Source organism: Bubalus bubalis, chromosome 13 (assembly GCF_019923935.1).
Source record: "Bubalus bubalis isolate 160015118507 breed Murrah chromosome 13, NDDB_SH_1, whole genome shotgun sequence".
In the NCBI taxonomy this organism is placed as follows: domain Eukaryota; kingdom Metazoa; phylum Chordata; class Mammalia; order Artiodactyla; family Bovidae; genus Bubalus; species Bubalus bubalis.
Window position 1 is genome coordinate 55444960 of NC_059169.1, and position 25174 is coordinate 55470133.

At 51.1% G+C, this 25174-nt stretch overlaps 1 protein-coding gene across 3 annotated transcripts in view; it reads right to left on the bottom strand.

Moving 5' to 3' along the window:
- Positions 1-25174, bottom strand: part of SPATA13 (spermatogenesis associated 13) — a 107569-nt gene that overhangs the window by 15756 nt on the left and 66639 nt on the right. Inside the window, exons 2-3 of one of the 3 annotated variants that reach the window (XM_025262838.3) lie at positions 9310-9443; positions 165-301 (exon numbers count right to left, since the gene is read on the bottom strand). In XM_025262838.3, coding sequence (XP_025118623.3) covers positions 165-301; positions 9310-9364 — 192 coding nt within the window. In that variant the 5' untranslated portion in view covers positions 9365-9443. Of the gene's footprint in view, positions 1-164; positions 302-9309; positions 9856-25174 lie in introns of those variants that run through there. The other 2 variants (XM_025262837.3, XM_025262834.3) reach the window with 2 other exon arrangements.

Consider the following 25174-nt stretch of genomic DNA (forward strand, 5'->3'; position numbering starts at 1 on the left):
TTCGGTTGTCTGCAACACTTAATCACATAAATCGCCCTTGAAAATGCCTAACTGGAGTTCTCCGTGTTAGAATACATTCACTAAGAAATAACCAGAGAGACAAGTAGGAGTGGATTCTGGGCCCAGACACACTGGCCACCGCCGTGTGGAATGGACCCCAGTACCTCGTTGATGGCCAGCTGCTCCCCACCCGGCTGCAGGTATCGGGGGTTGGCCCGACACAGGTCCTCATAGCTGAAGTCCTCCTCGCTGCCGTTGTCATCCACTAGGGCAGACGGCTCCGCACCTCCATCGGAAGAAACTGAGAGAGAGAGAGCAATGGTGTGGTTTAAAGGATGCAGCTAATGGCAAAAATATAAGGATAAAACCTGTGAGCTCTGAGAATGCGCCCTCGTGGGAAAGTTGTCATTTTTTTGTCCTACCCAGAGTAAGAAACCATTAGAAAATGTCTACTGAGCTATTATAATCCAAAGATAGCAGCTGACGCTAGGAGGAGCTAGCGCTTCGTGTCCCAGTCAGTGGGAAGGGGACACTTCAGAGACCACTGCAGATGGGACGTGCAGGGTTATTCCCTGAGTCAGGATACTGAGCAAACAACATGTGATGTACTTGGAAATTTGTGCTCCAAAGTGGATGCAAAAGATGCAGTGTTTCTAAATAAGCTTGAGGAGGAAAACAAAGTTGAAAATTTATATATATATATTTTTAAGCCTGTTGCCATGTTTCCCTGCAAGGCACAGTGTGTGCTGTTGAATCAGGAGGTGCTGAGGGTATCCTAAGTGGAGCCAAGCAGCTGGGTTTCCTACTCGTCCACACAGCAAAGGCCGGGGCTCACATATCACAATTAAGAGTTACCCAGCACCTTCTGAGGATGGGGGCAGCGTTCAGGATGGACCACCTGGCCACTCCTATCTCCTTTCACGATGGTGGGCTCCTTGCCAAGGCTCATCTGTCACCAAACGTCCCTGTGAGAAGGACAGGGTCTCCTGGGAGAGGGGCCTGGCTCCTGACTGTGGACACATGTAGCTGCACTTGGACACCAGGACCTCGAACAAAGAGGGACTGGAGAGCAAGGAAGGGCCTGGGCAGGGGAGTGATGGGTCCCTGGCACTGCAGACAGAGAACAGGTGTTAAGAGTCTGAATTCAAGCCTGTCCCTCTCCAGGCAGGGAGCCCAACTAGGCACCCCATCTCCCTGAGCTCCAATCCTTCTGTTGTAAACAGTAGTCTCTTTCTTTTTGGAGAATTAGATGAGATAATGTGTGTCAAGTCCGTAGCATCCTTGATTCTAGTTGGGACTCGCTAACAGTAGTCACTGAGGAGAGGACATCCATGTTGGTGTGCTGGGATGCACAAGAGCAACTTGGCCACAGCTTGAAGCAGGTAGGGGGTGTGGGCAGACCACCAGTTGTGGGAGGTGGGTCAACTGAAGCAGAAGGCACCACGGTTCTCCTTCAGACAGACGGCTGGTGGGCGGGGACGGGGTGTGATATTTAAGGACATGCAGGTCCAGGTGACGAGGGGGCAACAGAGAGGATAAAGTCTACCCAGTTCAGAAAATCCCAGGTTACTGGGAGAATTAATGGGAAAGGGAGTCAGGGGAGGAGCTGCGGTGGGGGCAGGAGGAGGAAGGCTGGCAGGACGGTGATGCCGGAGGGAGAGCCCTGATGATTCTTTCAAGGATCTACCAGCTGGAATTTCCAGTCACTTCACTCTCAGGGACAGGTCTATTTCTAAATTGAAGAAGCTGTTTTTAAAAATGAGATTTTTGAAAATTATTTTTAACTTTTTAAAAGTGAGATATTTCCTGTTCCTTACTTTGTACCAAGTCTTTGTGACCTAAGTGCATCTTACAGTCCCCAGCCCATCCCTCTGGACAGGCTACGTTGCAAGCGCCCTGCAGACACCTGTCTACCCAGGGCCCGGCGCCCCCGCTCTGCACACCAGGCCTCAGCTCTCCTCTGCCCTTCCCTCCAGCCCTGCCGCTCACTCAGGGCACACCTCCCAGGGTGCCTGCTGTGTGTGTGCATGTGTGTGTGCCGTGCGGCCACCCCTGCCCTGTGCTGTGTCACAGTGCTCTGCGGTCTTTCCGGGGGTGTGTCTGGGGGTTGGGGAGAGGACCTGGAGGAGGCAGACATACCTGCTCGAGGCACATGAGTCTCATATCAGACACCAGGGAGGCAACACGAGCCTGCAGCCCGTCTCTAATGGAGCCCTCGGGGAGCTGCCGGACCACAGCGCGGTGTTCACAGCTGACTAGGGAGGGGGGACCATGCCACCCCAGTCGGTCGGAGCCCCTTGTCCTTCTCCCCTCGTGATCTTAACTGCCTTCAGGATCTTAAAGCCCCTTCTAAGTCGATGGCCCCCTGTGCTCCTGTACTATGATTCACACGTATTTCAGGGAGTGGGGTTTCTCCAGTGTCTGGATGGGAGGGGTGGGGGCAGATTCTGATGCTCTGTCTGCACAGAGCAGGGTTCCTGTCACCCCACACTCCTGCCTTTGTGAGGGTTTCCCTTCTGAGGTCAGAACTTCTTGAGGGAACAGGCGGGGTCTATTCTTGTACCCCAGCACCCAGTGTAACCCCTGGTGTGCAGAAGGCACTCAATAAATGAACGGCAGACTGCTGGTAAGGGAACTCAGGCTCCCAGGAGTTTAACTCCTCCTCTGGGGGCACAAGGGTTGGTGGAGGTGGGGTACACACCCAGGTCTCCCTGCCTACCATCCCCACCACCCTCTCCAGACACACCCTATGCGGCTCCAAGGCCGACTTCTGGAAACATGGTTCCCTTGTGTGCACGAGAACCCCAGAGCAGCGACCAACTGCCTCAGTGCAGATTCCTCTGCAGGGAACCTCCATTCCCTTCCAGTTAAATGCCCCCCTCCCCCGCAGAGCCCACCCCGCTGGGCAGGCCTCCCCGAGTCTGCCCGCTCACCAGCGTCGCCTTCTCACTGAGGCCTGTATGTCACCCGCAGACCCAGGTTCACACGGGGCCTTTCCTGGAGGTTATTATGTGTCACTCTTTCTTGTCTGGTTTTCAGCGGTGACTTTTTATTTAGGGCTGTTTTGCATGATGTGGACCTACTACTGACTCTCAAAATGCACTTCCACAAAATTAGGACAGATTAATACATTCTAATAATGAAAGAGGAACCTTAATTAGCTTCCTTCCTTCCGTCCTTTAGTGGTAAAAAACACGTAGAATGGGCCATCCTGGCCATGTGTAAGTGTACACTTCAGCAGTGTTGACTACGTTCCGTGGTTGTGCGACCAACCCCAGAACTTTCTCATCTTGCGAAACTGACACTCTGGCCCCACTGAAGACTGACACCCCCGTTTCCTGGCAACAAGACTTCCGCCTTGTTTCTGGGCTCTGAACACTTCACACTCTTCACTGAGTGGAGTCCCACAGTGATTTTGTAGCGGATTTGTTCCCTTCAGCACAATGTCCTCAAGGTTCACCCATGTAGTTGCCTGTATCCGATTTCCTTCCACTGCACCTGATACCGAGCTTTCTTCATCCATCCAAACGTCCAGGTGCATTTGGGGCGCTTCCACCTCTTGAACATGGCTGTGCGAACACCTCCTCCAAGTCCTGCTCTGGATTCTCCTGGATGTGTGTCCGAAGGTGGGATGACCAGGTCGTGTGGAAATTCTACTTAGCTTTCTGAGGTCCCTGCACGCTGTTCCCCACAGTGGCCGTGCTGCTCTATGTCCCACCGGGAGCACTTGGGCTTCCAAGTCTCCAGGTCCTCGCCAGCAGCATCATTTCTTTTGCTGAATAAGTTATTTTTGTTCAGTTGCTCAGTCATGTCCAACCCTCTGCGACCCCACAGACTGCAGGTTTCCCTGCCTTCACCATCTCCCTGAGTTTGCTCAAACTTGTGTCCATTGAGTCGATGATGCCATCTTAACCATCTCATCCTCTGTCATCCTCTTCTCCTCCTGTCTTCAATTTTTCCCAGCATCAGGGTCTTTCCAGTGAGTCTGCTCTCTGCATCCGGTGACCAAAGCATTGGAGCTTCAGCTTCAGCATCAGTCCTTCCAATGAATGTTCAGGGTTGTTGAATAAGTAGGTGTGTGAAAGCTATGTTTGAAAAGGATCTTGTGAATGGTGAGCAAAGACTGTTGCAAACTGAAACGGAAACCTCGACCCCTAAGACAGAGGAATCTGAGAGAGGACATGCTCGCTCCTCTGTCCACTGCACCCTCACAGCTGCGGCCATGCCCAGAGGGGACGTCCTTCGGGTCTAAAAGACCTGCACACTCATGACAGCACACACGCCTGCAGGGACAACTCTGGGACAGTGCAGCAATTGTGTGCAGACACTCTACACGTGTGTAATGTGAACTACCCGTGCTTGCTTTATCGTCATGTCAACGTCCCCTGGAAAGGCAGGCATCCCAGGACTCCAGGGGCTGCGCCAGGCGGACCACCTCCCCCCTCACCTGCCCATCCCTCACACAGTCTCATCCTAAGATTCAGACCCGAATTCTTGCCTCCCCCAGGCTCTGCTTGCTTCCTGCATGCACCAATCTGAGGAAACCCCATCCACCCTTCCAGCCCTGGCCCAGCTTAGCTTCAGGAACATCCAGGAGAGACCACTGTGGCCCAAGTGGACGTGCCTTCATAGTCAGGACTGCTGCAAACTTGGTGGAGACCATGTGAGCTTATAAACAAACGCTAGCAAAGAGCAGTGTCCACTCCCCTCGGGAGGGTGACAACTTCTGTCTAGACCTGGATTTCACGTCTGTGAGGAACAAAACCTGGCAATGGGCCCTCCAGGCGAGTTTTCAGGACAGGACATGTCAATACCACCACCGATGGAGAACCCTGGACTGTAATACGCGCCAAGGACAAGGCCCTCCCACAGGACCCCAAGTCCCCCTCACAGCACACAGGCCCCCAGTCCCTGTCCCAGGGGGAGTTTTTCCCATCTGGCCTAATTTTGCAGATTTAAGGGCTTTTGCTCAGAGTGACAGAATTTCAAAAGCACAAGAGCTTGCTGGGGTCCCAGCCAGGCCCTGGCCCGAGCTTCCCCGAGACTGCCTTTCTCTTACCTGTCACACGGGGTTGGGGAGGGCAGGTGACAGGCGAGAGGAAGGTAACAGCTGACACAGCGGGAGTCATAACCGGGCACCTGCCATGCAGGCCACACGGGTGTGGACACTCAGCACCCGACAGGCAGAGCACTCTACGGGCCCAGTGTGGGGGTAGGGGGGCGGGGGGGCCGGGGTGATGGTGGCAGGGGGGGGCGGGGTGATGGTGGTGGCCGGGGGCGGGTGGTGAGGGTGGGGTTCCCACTAAAACACAGGTCACTTCAGGAAACTTCCTGCACTTGGAATAATCCATTAAAAATGCACATTTTGGGAAACCTGCTGACCCCTCAGGCTTCCTCGGGTTGGAGATAAACTGTTCTCATTTCCCATCTTTCCCATCTGAAGAGCAAAACAGCAAACCTGGGCGGGTGGGCAGGTAGCCTGTGCTCAGAGCCCAGGGTGGACTTGACAGGGTGCTGCTGCTGCAGGGGGCTGGACCACCGGCCACGTCCCTGCACCCAGGGCGGCCCCTGAGCCCTGAGATGCCAGAGAGGGTGCAAGCATGGACACAGGGGGCCTCGATGTCAGAACCACCCTCCCCCTGACCTCAGGGCCACTCCCCTTCAGTGGTCCCCAAACACCCAGGGTCCATCGCTTCCCATCCTGGGCTTGGGGTGGGGGTGAGGGTGGGGAGGGTTCAGAAAAACACAGACTCTGGCACTGGGCCAGAGAGCCAGGTCCTCCAGGGGGCGGGGGCAGGGGGAGGAACAGGAGGGGATGTTTGCCAAGAATCTCTTTCCAGAGCTCTCTTTCCAAGCGATTCTGACGCCTGGCTGCATTCTAGAACCATGGGCGCCCAAGCTCGACTTCCTCAACCCCAGTGCAGGGACCTGCCCTGGGAGGCGTGCTGTGAGACTCCTCTCCACAGCAAGACAAGCTGGAGGGCAGTGGGTTCGGATCTGGCTGCTTCAATGCCTTGGCTTCAGCCACTGTGTGCCAGCGAGTGTTCCCTGCTCTCAGCAAAAAAGGACACAGTCCTTCAGTCCACGCTGACCACTCCACCTGGAGCGACACCCCACCCAGAAAGCCCATAAACTCCCCCTCCTCCTTCCGGGCACCGAGCTCTCACTCCCTGGTGACGGGTGAGGTTGGGACTTCGCGCTCCTGCCTACATTCCCCACTGCCCCGCCGCCACTGGCCAAGCCCCAGGTGGCAGGAACAGTCTCTGCCTCTCATGTCCTAGAAGCCTATTAGATTTACTCACTTTAAAATGCTCACCGTATTTACACTGTCCTTATATTTCAGCAGCTTCACTGTAACACCCTCCTGAGCTGTTCTGAGTCTCTCATATCCACCCCTCCTGCCCCAGCGCTGACCTCAAGGGACCAGGAAGCCCGTGCTGGTCAGTGTCAGCTCACACCTAGTTACAGGAGACACCCTTCCTGTTCAGGGCTCAACCTGACACCATCAGGATGGTCCCCTTATGCCTCACCTAGACTTTCAAACCATTCCACACACAGGGCAGAGCTCTGTGAGTCTTCTAAACACGTCGATGACAATACAGTCAAAAAGGGCAGTTGACTTGGATGCGCTGCCCTCCACTGATAACCCTTCATGATGCCCATGGGTCTCCTGGAAATGCCCCTCCCAGGACAGAACTTCATGTCTGGATTAGACTTGGGGCCTTGCTACCCTTGATGCCTGAGCAGTGACAAGGGTCAGACCAAGATAGAGCTTCATTTATACCAAAGCCCCAGAACCTCCCCATTTATACCAGTCCCCGCTTAGAACTGACTCCTTAGAAAAGACTCTGATGAGTTGGGAGTTGGTGATGGACAGGGAAGCCTGGCGTGCTGCAGTCCATGGGGTTGCAAAGAGTCGGACACGATTAAGCGGCTGAACTGAACTGATACCAAACCCCCAGGTGCCCTGTTCCTATAAAGGGTTTGTTTAGAAAGCTTTGGCTCAAACCACGTGTGAGTATTTTTACTTCTCAATTTAAAGGCAAGCCGTGCCCTGTGCATCCTCCATGCTCTGTACCCTCTGGGGAGGGGCCCTCAGAGTCCTGAGATGGGCAGGCTGGGGTTGGGCCTCTGTGCTCTTGGGGGGCCTAGAGGCGGGACAGTCTCAGCCCCCGGTGCAGACCTGGGTTTAGGCCCTGGGTTCTCCCCTGGGCTGATCCCTTGGCATCTGTCCCCCCTCAGCAAGCTGCTACTACTCCTCAGGCTCAGCTCTGATGGTGGCTGCCCAGGCCTCTGCCCGCGCCCCGCTTCTCAATGGGCACTCTGGCAGCTCGTGCCCACTGCACCCCTCTCGGCTCCTGGCAGTGCCTTGCAGGTGGGCTGCACCACCCTGGGAAGGAACCTGGCTGCTTTCACCACATCCCTGGGATAAACTCCGTGTGTACCAGGCCCCACGCTGGAAGCGTCCTGGAACCATCACTGTCTGTCAACACAAGAGCAAACTATGGCTCCGAGAGGTGAAGGAACTGCTCCCCAGTCCTGGGACTGGAATTCAAGTCCTGGTCTGTCTGGCTCCAAAGCAAGCCTGCTGGGCACCTGCCTGGGGCCTCGGCCTCGCTGACCACAGCCACAGGGCAGGACTGCTGACCACCCACCCTCCCCACCCGCTCCTGCCAGATCTTTCTCTGGAGGGCCGCCAGGCTGTCCCTCGGGGTCCCCTGCCCACTCAGGGCTCTCATCTGAGGCAGAATCCCCCCAATAAGCAAGCTTTCCACTTGATTCTCCGCTGTTGCATCTGCGGTCATTTCTATCACGTTTACACACATATACACTTAGCACAGCGGGTACATGAGAGACAGTGCTGGGAACACACAGAACCATCAGGAACAGAGATGACCCCAGGAGAGCCCGCGCCTTCCTTCTCTTGGCAGCCAGGCTCAAAGGCGGGCAGGGCTGGAGCCTGGAACCCGAGGGCACTTGGGGAGGGAGGGCGCAGACCCCTCGCAGGAGGCCTGGCCAGCTGTGCCTCCCAGAGTGTCGGGCTCAGCACAGGGGCTGAACCCGGCTTCTCTTGGCCTCCACACACACACGTGGGAGGGAGGACCGGGCACGGTGCCCGCCCGGGGTGGAGGAATGCGGGGGGCGGGCTCTATCAGCCGGCTGCCCTGGGGTAAACACAGGCGCACCCCCAGCCCAGGAGGCCGGCAGGCAGCCAGCTGTCCTCCACGTAGGACCTGGGGTCACCAGCCACTCAGTGACAGGCACAGCCACTCGGCAGGGAGGCCTGAGCCCTGAACGCAGAAACCACTGGGCCACTTGTGTTTTTTTTATTCTGAATTTGCGTCAGTGAAGGCTTCACCGCACCCCTTTCTGTGCTCGGCCAGCACAGGGAGCCAATCAAAACAGGGAAGGCCAGCAAGAAGCACAGAGTACTCAGTGCACTGCGGGGAGGCCCACGCTGCCCTCTGGCTCTCACCTGTAATTCCCATTCATTCCAGGGTGAGCGACTGGAATTCATTTAAGACAAAAACTAAGACGGGACTCTTCTTTTTTAAGCATCCCATTGCATGATGTGCAGCAGTCAGCCAGAATGCTTTCCATGAAGCATTTACTCCTTTAAAAGAATACACAGGTTCCAGGTGATAACTTCCCAGTGGGAGAGATCCACCTTTCTAGTTCACCTAGGAACTAGTCTATGACAACATTGACAAAAACACTGAAAAGCAACGATGGAGTAAAGCCCCAAACAATAACCAAGTCCTGGGTAGTAACACTTTTTGGAAACAGTTGACTATTTTTCCAAAATCAATTCATACTGTTAAATCTCACACACCCCAAATTAGCAAGGAACACCGTTATGGACCCCAACAACAATCCCCTGAATAAAGAAGTTTCATGTAACAGAAGCAAAGCCTAGCACAACAAGAACCAGATCCATAACTCATAAAGAACAATCCACGCTTGACTCTTGCTATTTCCTATTTCATACCAATGGCTGCATAACTCAAGCCAGCCTCTGATTTACTGTGTCCACAGCTAGAACTTTTGAAATGAGTTTGAATAAACTCTGGGAGATAGTGAAGGAAAGGGAAGCCTGGCGTGCTGCAGTCCATGGGGTCACAAAAAGTCAGACACCACTGAGTGACTGAAGAACAACAGCTACAACTGCCCTCAGGACCCCAGGTCCAGACAAAAGACTCACTCACACACACACACACACACACAACCTGACAAGAGGCAGCAGACAGAGCCCTGCAACTTGCGAGAACAGAGAGAGGACTCAGCAACAAGGTCAGTCTGCACACATACCTGTGTGAAGGCTCTCCAGACTCCAGAATCTTGCCATTTCCCCCCTTGCCACCATCCTCGTGTTCGGGAAACAGCCGCGTTCAAAGCGGGGCTGTGGGGTGACTGAGCATCGCAGAGGATCACACAGGCTCTGGCTGCGGAAACGCAGAAAGCGCTTATTCACTGCTGACGCCTCTGCCCGCCTGGCCAGAGCCTCACAGCTCGCAGCACCCGCAGGCGGCTGAGCTTGCAGCCCAGACAGGACGGCGGGGAGGGAAGTCTAAACGCAGGCCAGACGGCCGGCCAGAAACCTATCAGGAGCCCCCGGAGCCTCCCATGCCAGTGACAGCAAGGCAAGGCGCCTGCTGCTTTTCATTATAACCCAGAAGCCTGACCCCCCAGAGAGTTTGCAAGATGTGAGCTATCACACACAGGACAGCTAGACAGCAAGTCCCACTGCAGAGCATGGGGAGCTACATTCAGCATCCTGTGACAGACCACAGTGGCAGAGTATGAAAAAGAATGTATATAGTAAACATACAACTGAGTCACTTTCCTGTACAGCAGAAATTAACACAACATTATAAATCAACAATACTCCAAATAAAAAAGAAATAAAAGGGCTCAGAAAAAAAAAAAAAAAAGGACCTATTTCACCAAGGAAGAAGCACAGAGGTCACTAGGTTCAAACTGTAGTTGGGATTCCATGCTCTGGTGTGCCAAAACCTTCAGCTTTGACATCACATTTACATTAACTGCAAATCTGTGAACTCACTTTAAGAGAGATTTTGCTTAAAAAATGTATATGTGTGAATATGCGTGCCTTCTATATAAAAAGCATATGCATATCTTTTACTGTATAAATTGTCTGTTCTCTATAATGCAGAAAATTGTTCTTTGAAGAGGCTCTCTCTAGATGATGCAGGTCATTTATTTCCTCTCTCATCTTTGTTTTTCTCCCAGTTGTCTACAGTGAGCAGGTCCTATTGTGAAATGACACCTACTAACAAACAGCTTCCTTCCATTTCCTCAGGACGCTAACTTTTTCCTTCAGGAGCAAGGAGACACACGCTGAGTAGTGATCCTGTGCTCGTCCCCCCATAAATGGCTGAAAACTGAGCCCACGTGTGCAGGCTCTGGGGTGACAGACCCCTCGTCTCACTCCACCAGCTCAGACCTTCAGGGGCTCGTGTCTGGTCTATACAGTGGGGACAGCCAGCCTCCCACAACGCTCCCAGGTTCTTGAGAACGTGTGGGGATTAATAAACAGGACCGCAGCTGCTCTCACAACCCGAGTCCGTAATCACTGGCTGGTTCCCAGGCTTCACAGCACGAGGGGTCAATGGGCAGAGCTGCAACGTCAGCTGAGACACCCAGCCCGACCACGTGCTTCCCTGGAGGCTTTTCTTATCCTTAATTATCTGTGGCTGTTTCTACTGACTCAGGGCATCCCACTCTTAAATCCAGCTAAGGCTTCAGTAAACTACAAAGAGGCAAAACTTGCACACATATGAACACACACATACACGCACACACACTACACTCACAAAACTAGACTGGTTTCAAATCTATCCCATGCAAATATATATATATATATTTTAATATTTTTTTATTTGTCTGTGCCAGGTCTGGTCTATATGTGGGATCTGGTTCCCTGACCAGGGATTGAACCCCAGCCCCCTGTATTGGGAGCTTGGAGTCTTAGCCACTGGACCACTAGGGAAGTCCCCCCTTGCAAATATATTTTAAAAATGAATTAAAAGAGTAAAAATTTTAAAAACGATGAAAAGACAGTCATTCACTAGGAGCGTATGTGTCCTTAATTAAGGCAGTGCTTCATTGCAGGAGGAACTCAGAAGACTCCTCGAGGTTGCTTCTGAGTGCAGCTCACTGTCTATGAGGTAAGGTTGCTTCCCATAGGCTCCAAGTCCAGATCACGACACCCATGTCACCTTAACACAGAATGTCCCATAAGGCCACAAACCCCTCTTTTCACAGTAACATGTACTACCACCCCAAAGGCTGTGGTCCAGGGACCAGCAAGCAGCACAGGGTGACCGGGGAGCTGGTGGGACGTGAACCCTTGGGGCCCCATCCCGGCCCGTGGATTCAGAGCCTGATTCAGGTCTGAGAAGTGTTAATTCAGAAATGAGTGAAGCCTATGGAACGCAAGGGTGGACCTGGTTTTAACGAAGAAGTGAAATGCTGAATGCTGAGACGCAAAGCAGAGAAATGCGGGAACTCATTCTGATGAGCACACTTTCTAAGCGAGACTGAAATCCACCAGGAGGCAAAGGAAATCCAGAGTGCTTTCATTTTCTTAAAAAAAATGTTGTTTTTTTGTTGTTGTTGTTAAAATTGCAAGTTTAAAAAAAAACAAAAAACCTCTCTTGGCCGCATTTCCTTGGCACTGTCTTAACTCGGGTCCACAGCTCACTTTCACTCTCCCTGGGCAGCTTCTTTCCCAAGGACTTTTTCTAAATCCAGAAATGGGGTCAGGGAGAGTAAGGTCCTTGGGATCTTAGGATTTTAAACCAAAGGCATTCGCTGAGTAAACTTACTGTACTGAGCACACACTCGAAACAAACATAAAGATAAAAAGGAGGAAAAAAAGTAAATAAACAAAAACTACATTTAAATGAGGCATTTCCTCAAAGGAAGATGAACCAACAACACTTCTAAGATATTTTTGGAAGAACCTACAGAGGCAGTTTGACTTTAAGATTTAAAAAATTCTTTAGTGATTAGAGCCTATATTAACCAGATCAATAAGAATATTGCAACAAAGACCTTAAGCACAGCTGAAGGAAGTCTTGATCTCCTCCAAGCTCTACCCCCAACCCCCACCCCTGGGAATAGTCTATTCTCCTTGGATAAGACACTGCTACAGGGTTGGGACTAGGATGTCACCAACCTTGACTACTGGTAGGAAGAATTAAGAAAAGGATTGAGTCCCACTGGAGAGCAGAAAAACCCCAACTGTACATTAATATCAAATATTTGGAAGTCAGAGAGGATAAAATAAACGTTGGGAGCACACAGGATGTTATGATCACGTTTACTCTACAGATATACAAGGAACTAAGGCTATTTTTGGCAGTGGCCCTACGACCCACACACAGTTACACCCACACATCTGGAAAAGGAGGGAGTAGGTCAGTGGTGGTGCCTCTGACTAAACCAGCACTCATCCCTTTACCCTCCAGGACTGGCTCGAGATGACCAGGTGGTCGTTAAGGCTGCACTTAGCTCCGAGTTACTGGAATCTCCTTAAGTACAAAATGGTTCAGGTCTTCTTACATGGCCGCCTTAGGATTTGGGGCGGAAAGGTCACCAGCATTGGCCATCTGCTCAGCAACCGACATTCCCAGCTGCTGCTTCACCAAAGCTGCAGCTCCCTGCACGGCGTAGAGACTCCCTTAACCTGGGAATATTCTAGAACATTCTCCACCCCAGGATTGGGTACCACCCCACCACCAAGACCTATAGGACAGCCACAGGGTGGTAGGAGGCCAAGGACAGGCATGCTGTGTCCCGACCAGAACTACCACCAGCCTCAGAGAGTGAGCTGGAGGCTGGGACATGTCAGAACTGAGGCGGCTCCTGCCCCCACTGGACTGAGCCCCAGCCCAAACCCCCGGTGAGCACCCAGAGTCACGAGGAACACAGCAAGGGCTCTGAGTCCACCCAGTCGCTGCCCTCGAGGCTGATGCCCTAAAGCTGGGATGGGGGTGATTTCTGAGGAGGAAGTGATCAGCTTCACCTACTATGAGTTACTCAGACTCACGGGCTTCCTTGTGGCTCAGCGGTAAAGAACACTCCTGCCAGTGCAGGAGACCCAGGAGAACCAGGTTCAATCCTGGGGCGGGAGGATCTCCTGAAGGAGGGCATGGCAACCCACTCCAGTATTCCTGCCTGGAGAATCCCATGGACAGAGGAGCCTAGCAGGCTACAGTCCATGGGGTCAAAAAGAGTCGGACACGACTGAGCGACTAAACAACTCAGACCCACAGTACCCTTGTCTATTAACATAAATAATGGAGTGTCCAGAGGGGTCCCTATATTCTGAATGGATTACAGACAGACATCAGCACTAATCATACAGACTATAGTTACACCATTTTTGAGAGAAGCAGAAGAACACAGAACAGAGACCCTCAAAACAACACATAACGTTTTCTAGGCAACACAGTCACACAACCCACCACAGACCCCGTTTTGGTCAGCTGCCTGCTGGCAGAGGGCAAGGCAGACCCCACGCAGGTCTTCCTGAAACACTGCTCAGCAGCCAGACTCCTGAGCACAGAGGGCAGGCCCTTCACTCCAACACACAGGGAACAGCGCAGGTGACAACAAGGAGCAGTGGGAACTGAAGGCAGAGGACAAGCCATGGGTCTTCAAAGTTGCTGCTTTTCCACTGGAGGTGCCAAGGGCCCGCCCACCCTAACGGACAGGAGGTGCACTCTCAATGTCTTATGAACGCCACCCCGCTCCAAACACACCCCAAAGACACTGGTCCTCCTGGGCTCCGACTACAACTTTTAGGCTAATTCAGAAACAGATCCAAAATTCTCCTTTAAAAGAAAAGGTGCCGTCTCAACGTGACGACCGAGGCCTGTCTGTCCCATCTTCTGTGAACAGCCACGTGGGGTTTTCATCCTTCAAGGCCTGGGACACATTTCAAACATAACAAGAGCAAAACAGAAAATGGATGAACTTCACTTTTGTCTTTGTTTAATAAAAGGCAATTATTAGGCATGGCCTTAAAAACTGACACATGGGTGAACTTCTGTGCACATAAACAAAATAACTTTGTGTTCCATGCTGGAAAAGCGTAGCACATGGGAGACAGTGAGTGGAATGGAGCAACGTGGGCTTTGGGGTCTGTCTGATCTGCTCTGATCGCCGGCTTCACTGTCTTATGACTTAAGTCACTCTTAGCTAAGCGAGAAAAAGCACGGCCTTGAAGTTTTCAAGCCTCAGATTCCTCATCCACAAGACAGGGACCGGCATGCAGGCCAGGCACTTGGCTTGGTGGTGGTTTGCTTCACGTTGATCTCTTTTGCGCTCTTCCTCTTGACTTTTAATATTCTTTCTTTTCCTTCTCTTTTAAAAAAAGTTTTTTATAGATGTACAGTTGACTTACAATGTTGTGTCAGCCTCAGGCATATGGCAAAGTGATTACTTATACACATACAAATAAATATATTCTTTTTCATATTCTTTTCCATTACCATTTATTATAGGGTATTGAATATAGTTCCCTATGCTTTTCTTTTTAAAATCCAGTTTCTGAGACTTGGCATTAGATGCATGGTATTTTGAAAACTTTTTAAACTCTGTACTTTAGAATGATTGGAACAAATATATGTGTTAGAACTGAGAATGTTTTAAAGGTTAGAAAGATGAGAATTTCAAGAGTTTGATGGAAAAACATTTAAAAAGAAACACTTCATGATGTTTTTCTGAGACAGGAAGAGCACTCTCTTTCTTTTCAAAAAAGAAAAAAAAAAACTCTTGATTCTGGGCAACGATAAGGCTGAGACAGCAGCCAAGGCTGCTGGAGCTGACACCTGTCTCAGACTTGCAGGCCTGTGGTCTAAGGGCCTGACGTCTACATCTGCAGGATCAGCTCCTACAGGTGGCACGCTGTCCTGGTTCTAAATCCAGACGTCCACATGTTCTCACAGTGCAGTCAGCAGGGAGAGACTTCAGCCAGGACAGTGTCAGTGTCTTCAGACAAAAAGAACAGAATCATCTTGATTCACAAATAAAAACACCCAGTGCCCATGACCCCAGGCAAGAGCCTGAAATGGGATAGGGACAGCAGAGAGCCAGACCTGGCCCTGTCCACACCTGACCATCAGGGCTCCACCATCCCCACCCTTCAACCAGCCTCCCAAGAGCTCTGCTATAATCACCCACTCCAAAGGTACTGAGCAAGGACCAGACGACTTTGTATTTTCTCTCTGATTCCTCATTGAGAGAAAACTTTAGGAAAGCAGATGCAGACAGAGGTTATCCAGAGGATAAGAGATCAGACAAGGTTTTCTGGTGCGGCTAAAGTAATCTCAAGGCACCCCTCAGCACCTGCTATTGCTTTTCTTTTCTTCTTTCCTTTTAACAAAAAGTTTAGGCATTTCTAGGACATACTTTCGGAGAAGGCAATGGCACCCCACTCCAGTACTCTTGCCTGGAAAATCCCATGGGCGGAGGAGCCTGGTAGGCTGCAATCCATGGAGTCGCTAAGAGTCGGACACGACTGAGCGACTTCACTTTCACTTTTCACTTTCATGCCTTGGAAAAGGAAATGGCAACCCACTCCAGTGTTCTTGCCTGGAGAATCCCAGGGACAGGGGAGCCTGGTGGGCTTCCATCTATGGGGTCGCACAGAGTCGGACACGACTGATGCAACTTAGCAGCAGCAGGACATACTTTGGGAAATCTCTGATGAGGCCTGAAATTTGGGGTCAAGAGAGTCAAAAGAAAACATTCAGTTGAGTTACCTTTCTTTCCCCCCTAATAACCTGAGTGTCTGCCCTTTAGATGGATTTAACTAACATTTGGATAATAATTAAACAGAACACTCTCACACATGGACTCTTGGGTAACTCCTAGGGCTGTCTGTACACATTAGAGTAAATGACCTGTCAACAGTTAAACTGCTGGTTACTGAGGTTGAGTTAGTAACTCAGAACTCTGGCTGCAAACACAACCCATCACTACCTTGTCACCAGAATTATGACTGCTTCTCTTTACTGCACACTTATATAGTACCAGATCGTTCTCACACATCTGTGGACAACAGTAATATTTCCTACTGATAGACGAGAACTTTAAGACTGGGGTGTGAAATGACTTGCCAAGGTCAATGAGGGACTGGGACTCAACTCTGTTTTGTTGACCCAAATGCCGGTTCATAAGAAAATCAACTTTCATAACAATCACTAGAATAGAACAAAGCCAGAATAATAGATTATAAGTAGGATCATCAACAACAAAAAACTAAGGCAAAATGAAAAAAACCTATTTCTTTTTTGTTCTGACCACGTAAAAAATTAATCTAAAGAGTCTTAACAAATTTATTAACTTCACAACAAGACTTTTCAAAAAATATGACTTGGTAATTTCTTATTGCTGTTGTTTAGTTGCTGAGTCCTGTCCAACTTTTTGCGATCCCATGGACTGTCACCCACCAGACTCCTCTGTCCATGGGATTTCCCAGGCAACAACAGTGGAGTGGGTTGCCATTGTCTTCTCCAGGGGATCTTTGAGACCCAGAGATCAAACCCATGTCTCCTGCATTGCAGGCAGATTCTTTACTGCTGAGCCAGTAATTTCTTAAAATTTATTTGATTAAAAAAAAAAATCAGAACTTCCCTTGTGGTTTAGACGGTCAAGAATCTGCCTGCAATGCAAGAGAACTCCAGTTCGATCCCTAGGTTGGGAAGATCCCCTGGAAAAGGGAATGGCTACCCACTCCAGTATTTTTGTCTGGAGAATCCCATGGAGAGAGAGACCTGTGAGGCTATAGGCCATGGGATCGCATAGAGTTGGACACGACTGAGCAACTAATGACTAAATTGCCCCCACTTTCTTAATGCTGGGGCATTACATCAGAACTCTAAACCAAGTAATGGAACTTTCTGGTGTATATTTAACGTGACCATTTCAAAAATATTTAATAAACATTGATATGGTCCTATTAATGAACTTTCACATATGGTAACATAAAGCCAAGATAATTTTTAATATGGTAGTGAAACAGTTTTTAACTAGTCCTAACACTTAGAGGAAATATTCAGCTATCAAATCAGAAAACCAACACGGATAAATCAAACAGATAGAACCCCTCCACACTCATACACAAGGTGTGGACTTTTCCCCACAACCTTGCAGACACCCTCTGTGCATCCTGGCTCTGCCTTCCCACTGAACCAAAACTGTTTTTCTCAAAACCACCAAGTCTGTGGGCTTCCCTGGTGGCTCAGTGGTAAAGAACCCACCTGCCAATGCAGGAGACATGAGTTCAATCCCTGATCCTGGAAGATCCCACACGCCATGGAGCAACTAAGCCTGAGTGCCACAACTATTGAGCCTGTGCTCTAGAGCCTGGGAGCTGCAACAAGAAAAGCCACAGCAATGAGAAGCCCATGCATCGTAAGTAAAGCCTGCACAGCAACGAAGACCTAGCACAACCAAAAAAAAAAAAACCCCAGCAAGTTCCTAATTGCCGCTGGATCCATGGAAATGGCTCAGAGCACTCAACTTGACCCCTGCCACAGGTGACATGGTAAGCACTGCCTCCCAGGGCTCAGCATCTTTGGACAACTGGACATTCCATTTCTATCTTCACTGTGGATTTCTTTTCCTTCACGGGCGCCCCGGTGCTGCCCCCTCTTCTCACTCCACACACACCCTGCTGGTACCTCTCCTTCACTGGCCTGGAGAACAGCCAGCCATGTGTGGACCACTCCTCCCCGAACTCCCCTAGAGCCTGGGCCTCCGTCCTCATCAGACCACACACTGCAGGCCGGGTGATGAGATCTCCACCCAGCTGTCCCACCAGTGCCTCCAGCTCCAAGGCCTGGAACGGTCCCGAGCCCCGCACTCGTGTGCTTTTCTCCTATACTCCCCTTCACCCAGGTGTAGGGAGGGTCTGCCCCCCAAACATCCAGACAATGGCTGGACTTTCAGGTCTTTGCTTTTCCAAGAGAACCATCATGTTCCTTGTTAAGGGCTCTGTCCACTGGTTGTCTGCTCTGTCCCCAAGCAGGTCCACAATTTAGCCAGAAAGTCACCGAATGCAAAGTGAACCACTTAAAACCCTCCTGTGGCTCCTGGCTCTTCCAGGATAGGCCCTGAGGAAGGCCCTGAGCAGGCTGTTCCCTCCCACCTGGAGTGGTCTGATCCCTGGTACAGACCCGCAGCTCACCGTGCTACAGCCACTGGTCAAGCTGCCTGAAAGACCCACGTCAGACACAGTACATCCGCATCACGCCCCGAACCCTTCAACTTCTACATACAAAGGTGCGGCTGCCTCATCAGTGTCATCCCCAAGGACCAGAGGTCTCTCTCACATGTCATCACGGGACGGGGATTCCGCATGTGAGACCACGATTTATCAACTGTGATGGCCAGTTCTGGATGCTCTTAAGTGATAACCAGAAGCATTCTGAGCTCAGAGTTCCCGGTTTTTCCACATTTTACACTCTCAATTCTTATCTGACTGAAATAATTTTTTAGCAATTCATCTTTATCAAGAGTTCAGTTTTCTTAAATGTGAGTCTCTTCTGAGTCTCACATTTACATTTCATTTGCTTATGGAGCTAGACAAGCTCCATGACCGCAGTAATGACCATAGCTGCCAGAGCCAGGCTGCAGCCATGCCCCTGAGTCCGGGTGAGGACACGACCCACCCATGAGAGCAGTGGTGGGTGCTGTGTCATCCCCCCACCCCCCAGCCATCCCAAGTGAGCCCGGGGCAGGAGCGGGCACCACCTGCACCGAGGACACTTCCCTTTGGTTGGGTTAAGCACGTGGTTGGGTTAAGAAAGCTTCTGAGGGGCGACCTCACCCTGGGCTTCTCAAGCAGGCTCTCCTCCTTCCGCCCCCACCCTCTGTACTGGCTGCTTCCTGGCCTAGAACAAACACACCTTCTCCAGCAACAGACTCCACCTAAGTCCCGCTCAGCCTTCAATCTCAGCTTTGCTGTGGCTTTCCCGGGAAAGCCTGGGACTCCCTGGATGGGATCTGCTGCCCTGCGGTTACACTCACCTCCTTGGGCACAGCCGTGGCTTTCCGGGCCTGAACACCCGCCGGGGGGTTCTGTGAGCTCGGCGTCTGGCTTCCTGGAACCCGCCAGCCTGCACCCCAGGGCCCCTCTTATCACAGGGGACCTGTGTACACACACATGTTATGCAGGACAGCATGTAACTGTGCTCTATGCATCCATACAAACGAGGTGTCTCCTAACCCAAAGGCGAAGTGAAAACTCAGCTCGAAAAGGTTTCAGGCATCCTGCTCACATCCTGAAAAGCCACTCTTTATCTCCTAGTGGCATGTCCTGCGTCATTTCCGGATAATATTAAGCTCATCGACTTCATAAGGGGGCTAGGTAAGCTGGCTTCTAGAACCGACACTAGTTCCTAAGTGGGGAAAAGAAAACGAGCACCCACACAAGATCTCCGGGTCTGAGCTATCAGTGCACCCCGGCCCAAAATCAGCTGGGAGAACGGGAAGTTGTGGAGGGAACAATGTCCCCAAGGGGGTCACCCCAGCCGCTCCTTGAAAGTGCTGGGCTTCGGGGGTGGGGGCCTCTGGACACACGCCTCTCCCAGTGGACACACCAGCCTTGAAACTGTGGGGGAACGTTCACCCGAGGAAAGCCTGGCGGGGAGGGGGCGACGGTTGGGGGAGCGCACGCGGCCCTTCCCTCCCCGCCGGCCGTGCAGCATCCCCCGCAGGACCGCAGGGCAACACCAGCATCCCGCGCGCGCGGGACCGCAGAGCAACACCAGCATTCTGCGCAGGCCTGCAGGCCCTCCAGCGCCGCGCACCAGGACAGGGGGTGCGCGGCTGCGGTTTGGTAGGATCCCCGGTTCTCTGGCGGCTTCCCCCGGAGCTCTCGCGGGTTTGCGGAAAGCGGGGCAGGTTGTCAGGGCCGCGAGCCCGCCCCGCAGAGCACCCTGGTCTCAGGGCGGGGTGAGTTGGACCAGCCTCTGTGCGCCCTCCTCCGCGGACCCCACAGAGCACAAGTGCAACCCTGCTGTGGGGGTGGGACCCCTGGGGGAGGTCCAGGCCACACCCCTTCGGAGTTGAACTCCGCTCTACGAAGGGCCTCTCTGCGTGTTCTCCACAGAAGGAAAAATGGAGCATCTTGGACTTCTCACCACCAAGTACCTTACTTTGTAAATTCTTAATCCGCACTCTTATCTCTAGATTTATATTCTTGCTGTAGGCCCTGATCAATTGCCCTGCGGTCTGTAGTATTTTTTCTTGCTTTCTTACTGACAGCGGAACTGTGAATTTTTAAAACCTCAGAGTACGTTTTTCAAAATAGCTCCTCCCTCACCAACCCCTGGCTAGCTCTGATGTGCTTCACAGATACGTGGCCTGTTGCATAATTTGGGTTATTCTTTTATAGAACACGATGTTTTATATAAATATATATATATATATATATATATATATATATACATATCACTCTATATATCAAGCTTTTAAGGACTGGATTCTTTGGTTTTTTCCACATGAAAAATGTACATGGGTGGTTATGAGTTTGAACTTCAGGACTCCCTTGTTAACAGCTTAAATGATGACATCATTCTACTGAAGATGGATTTTGGCCCAGCTCAATGGATAGCTACCCTGATTTAATGTCAGATCATGGCATCCGGTCCCATCACTTCATGGGAAATAGATGGGGAAACAGTAGAAACAGTGTCAGACTTTATTTTTCTGGGCTCCAAAATCACTACAGATGGTGACTGCAGCCATGAAATTAAAAGACGCTTACTCCTTGAAAGGAAAGTTATGACCAACCTAGACAGCATATTCAAAAGCAGAGACATTACTTTGCCAACAAAGGTTCGTCTAGTCAAGGCTATGGTTTTTCCTGTGGCCGTGTATGGATGTGAGAGTTGGACTGTGAAGAAGGCTGAGCGCCGAAGAATTGATGCTTTTGAACTGTGGTGTTGGAGAAGACTCTTGAGAGGCCCTTGGACTGCAAGGAGATCCAACCAGTCCATTCTAAAGGAGATCAGTCCTGGGTGTTCATTGGAAGGAATGATGCTAAAGCTGAAACTCCAGTACTTTGGCCACCTCATGCGAAGAGTTGACTCATTGGAAAAGACTCTGATGCTGGGAAGGATTGGGGGCAAGAGGAGAAGGGGACAACAGAGGGAGAGATGGCTGGATGGCATCACTGACTCGATGGACGTGAGTCTGAGTGAACTCCGGGAGTTGGTGATGGACAGGGAGGCCTGGCGTGCTGCAATTCATGGGGTCGCAAAGAGTCAGACATGACTGAGCGACTGATCTGATCTGATCTGATCTTTCTTACCTTGTGAAGTGACCATATTACATTCATAAGAAATTAAGGTATGAAGATCAAATTAAATCAAATCAAGCAATAATTTGAATAAATTTCAAAATATTTTAAAAAGCCATAGAAAGTCCAATCAAGTCAACTCATGCTTTTCCCCACTTTTTATAATCAGTTATCATTGTACCTAGCCTGGCCATTTTCTCTCCTCTGTTGTTCTCTTCCTGGGGAACAGTTCAGACATCACTTGGTTTGCCTCACAGGAGAAAGTGCATCTGAACTCGACAGGCAGGGTGGGTAGAAAAAGAAGCATGCGTAGACACGAGAATAAGAATTGTGAAGGATGATCAAACTGGACTTCTGCCCAGAACAGGTGGAGCAGTTACTGAAGGGAGAATGGCAGCAACAGAAGTAAGTTTGGGAAACTCAGGCTGCCGCGGAATAAGCTGCGTTGGATGTAAGAGAAAAATATCATAAAGGAAAAACACAGATGGCAGTGAAGACAGTCCCCTAAGAAAAAGTGAGCATGCACAGGCACGGCTGCTCAGACCCAAGGATGACCAAGGGGCATAGCCCCCATCGCCAGTAAAGCCACAGGGTTTGGCCAGCCGCCTCCCAGCCGTGAACTTGACAAAAGCACCACGGTGACTCACGGTGGAATTCTATTACCCAAGGCCACACCTGAGCAGTGGGCAAACATGACCCAGGTCTGCTCCGTGTCACACAGGAGCCAGGAAGGAGATGAGATGCTCTAAGCAATGGGAGAGAGAAGGGAATGTTCTGGAAGGGAACGCAGGATGAGTTCACTTTCACCTAAAAGGATTAGGTCTTCACTTCTCAAAAAAATTAAATTGCTACGTTCAAATCTCTACATTTTGAGAAATTGTTACTTGCCGGGCACATCTTGATTTGAAGATTTTTGAGAGTACCTGACCAGGGAGGAGGAAATATACTGTTCACTATTTTTAAAAGGTTTTATTCTAGGAAATTACAAACAAACTCAGAAGTAGAAAAATTATATGATGAACCCATAAGGATCAATATTTTATCAATCTTTTCCAACTAGGTCTTTTTGGATATTTTAAAGCAAATCTTGAATATATCATTTCACGCAACAAATATTTAGTATGCACCCAAATGAATAAGGACTGAAAAATAACTACACTATCATCATGATAATGAACAAAATTGACAGTAATTCCTTCTCTGAATACTGAGTCCATGTGAAAATGTCCCTCCTCATCTCAAAATGACCTTTTTATAGCTGGTTGGTTGGTATCAGAATCCAAACAAGTCCACACACTACATTTACCAAACACAATTCAGATCAAACCAGATCTGTCCATTTGGGTGGCATCTACCAGGGATTCTGCATGCAACACACAACTCCTGAGCTGGCTGCATTCCAGCATGTCAGTGGGAGGGGAACTGGGCCCCCAGGCTGCCCATTCCTGAGGCAGCTGAGGGGCCAGCTCCTGGCAGACGGAGAAGAAGGGGTCTGGGAGACAGGAATGCTGGAGCTGGCCTGTCAGATTCTCACCATACCCCAGGCTTCCCAAACCACATGATGGACATGGCAGCTTATGTTAGTGGGCCAGGGGCCAAGGGATCCAGGACTCCCGTGGTGGTGGGAGGTCCACATGGGAGAGCAAATGTCATTTCTGTCCTGGGCAGCTGGGCCAGCTTGGTCACTGGGATGGTCCCTCCCACCGGACCTCTGGCTGTGCTAAACTTATCACAGGGTCCCTAGGGACAAAACTGACGAGTGACTCCATGAAGGTGCTGCTTGATTCGTGGGGCAGGAAATCCCCAAGTCAGTGGGCAGAAGGCACACGTGAGCCACAGGGGATCCGGGGATCTCACCCCACGCCCAGATCTAAACTGGTTCCGACTCAGAGCCTCCTCCTGAGGCAGAAGCCAGATGACCATGGGGTGGGGGGGGTCCCATTTCTACAACCCTTCCTTCCTGTGAATTCCTTGGTGATGGAGCCCCCAGGAAAGGGAGGTCACCCAGCACCTAAGCGATGCTCTGCCGGAAATTTCTGACTGAGAGGAGATGGCCTCAGTATGGGTTACACATGTGGACCAGAGCGAATGGCTTGGCCAAGGAGCCCCTGGAAGAGCTTGGGAAGGACACTGTGGGTTACGGGACTGCTCTGGGGAGGATGTGACTGGACATATCAGAACACACCCCAGCACAGGAAACCACCCGTCCCATGGAAATCCACTGCAAACGAGGCTGTTTAACAACCGTGTGACATTATGTACACCCCGCAAATGCCCATCTTTGTTCCTGGTCATCTTGATGCTGACTCAGCGGGTTCAAAAAATAAAACGGCCCTGGTGGCAGAAACGGATGCCAAGCCTGGGCTAAACCACGGGTGTCCCCTCAACAAAGTTAATGATACGGTGCCTTGAAGGACCCAGACGGCTTCTTGTGGGGAGCTGATTACAGTGGACCTTTTTCACAATAGGTGGTTTGTCCTTCCTGGAAGAGACACTTATTCTAGATTTGGATTTGTTTGTCTTGCCTATCAGAGTCCTGCTGGAATCTCCCTGGAGCGGGTGCTGTTCACCACAGTACAGAAACGAAGGGGTCAACACAGGGGTTCAATGATCACTTAATAATACACTTGCAAAGAGTTTTCTTTCCACCCAGTAACTCTGCTCTGTCAAAGCTGAATCTCCTCCCCTCTCAGGAGGGGCTCCTAGCAGCATCCCAGCCCTGGTGCCACTGGTTCCGAGCCCTGGCCGGGCTGCTGAGCCTCCTCGTGCATGAGGAACGAGCACCCGGGGAGAACGTGGTGTCCTCTGAGGTCCCTGCCACCAGCATTTCCCCATTGGACAAATGCAGCAACCTCCAATCAGCCTCCTTCCTCTGGCCTCACTCCCCAACTGCCTTGCTCTCTGAAGCCCAGCTGCCAACAGCTTCCGCTTCACTTGGAACAACCCTGACTCCTCGAAACCTGCGATGCCCTTTCTGTGCAGACTTTCTCCAGCCTCCGGGCTGCCCCGGCCTCCCCTGCCCCGGACTCCCGAGCTCCAGGCATCCAGCCTCTCGCTGAACCTCGGACACACTGAGCTCCTGCCTGACCTGGGCATTCGATGCTCCTTTGACTGGAACCTCTGCTCCCTCAGATCTTTGCTCCCTGCTCATCTTCCAAGTCTCGGCTCCAAGGTCACCTCCTCAGAGACACGAGGTCACCCTCTCCCACTCCCACCTTCCCCTTCCCCAGAAGGCTTGCTAGTGCCCAAGGGAGCCCTGCGTATCCACTCACTGCTTCTGTTTAAATGCGGGAACATACATGCTTTGCGATGCTTTACTCTCTGCTTTACCCCAACAGAGACAGTGGTGCCTGGCTCAGAGCGGACGCTCCACATATTTTCTTTCTTTTTTTGTAGACTGACAGGTTTTCAACTAAGAGGGGGAATAAAGGAGACCGTGATGACTGGAAGCAAGCTCAGAATCTTGGAGAACAGGCTTGGAGCACCTTAGCGGGCAGAGATAAACACCAGGTGCTGTGAGGAGCAGGGGGTCTGGAGTGTGCGGGGACCAGACTTGCAGAAGGAGAGACAGCACGTGTGCCCCACAGCCAGCCGCAGAGGGGAGGTACGCCCTTTCCTGGTATCAGGTATGTGCACGTGTGATGTCTTCGTGTTTTCTATCTCCTCTCCTCCCACATCTTTCCACTGTGAGATGCGTGTGTTGCTTAAATTTACTTCTGGGCACAAACAGCGGTGGGCCTGCAGGAGGGAGGCACCTGGTCGGAGGCCCTGGACATGGAGACACCAGCAGTGACTGATGAGCCTCTGGGCTGCTTCCAGGGAAAGACTGAGAGG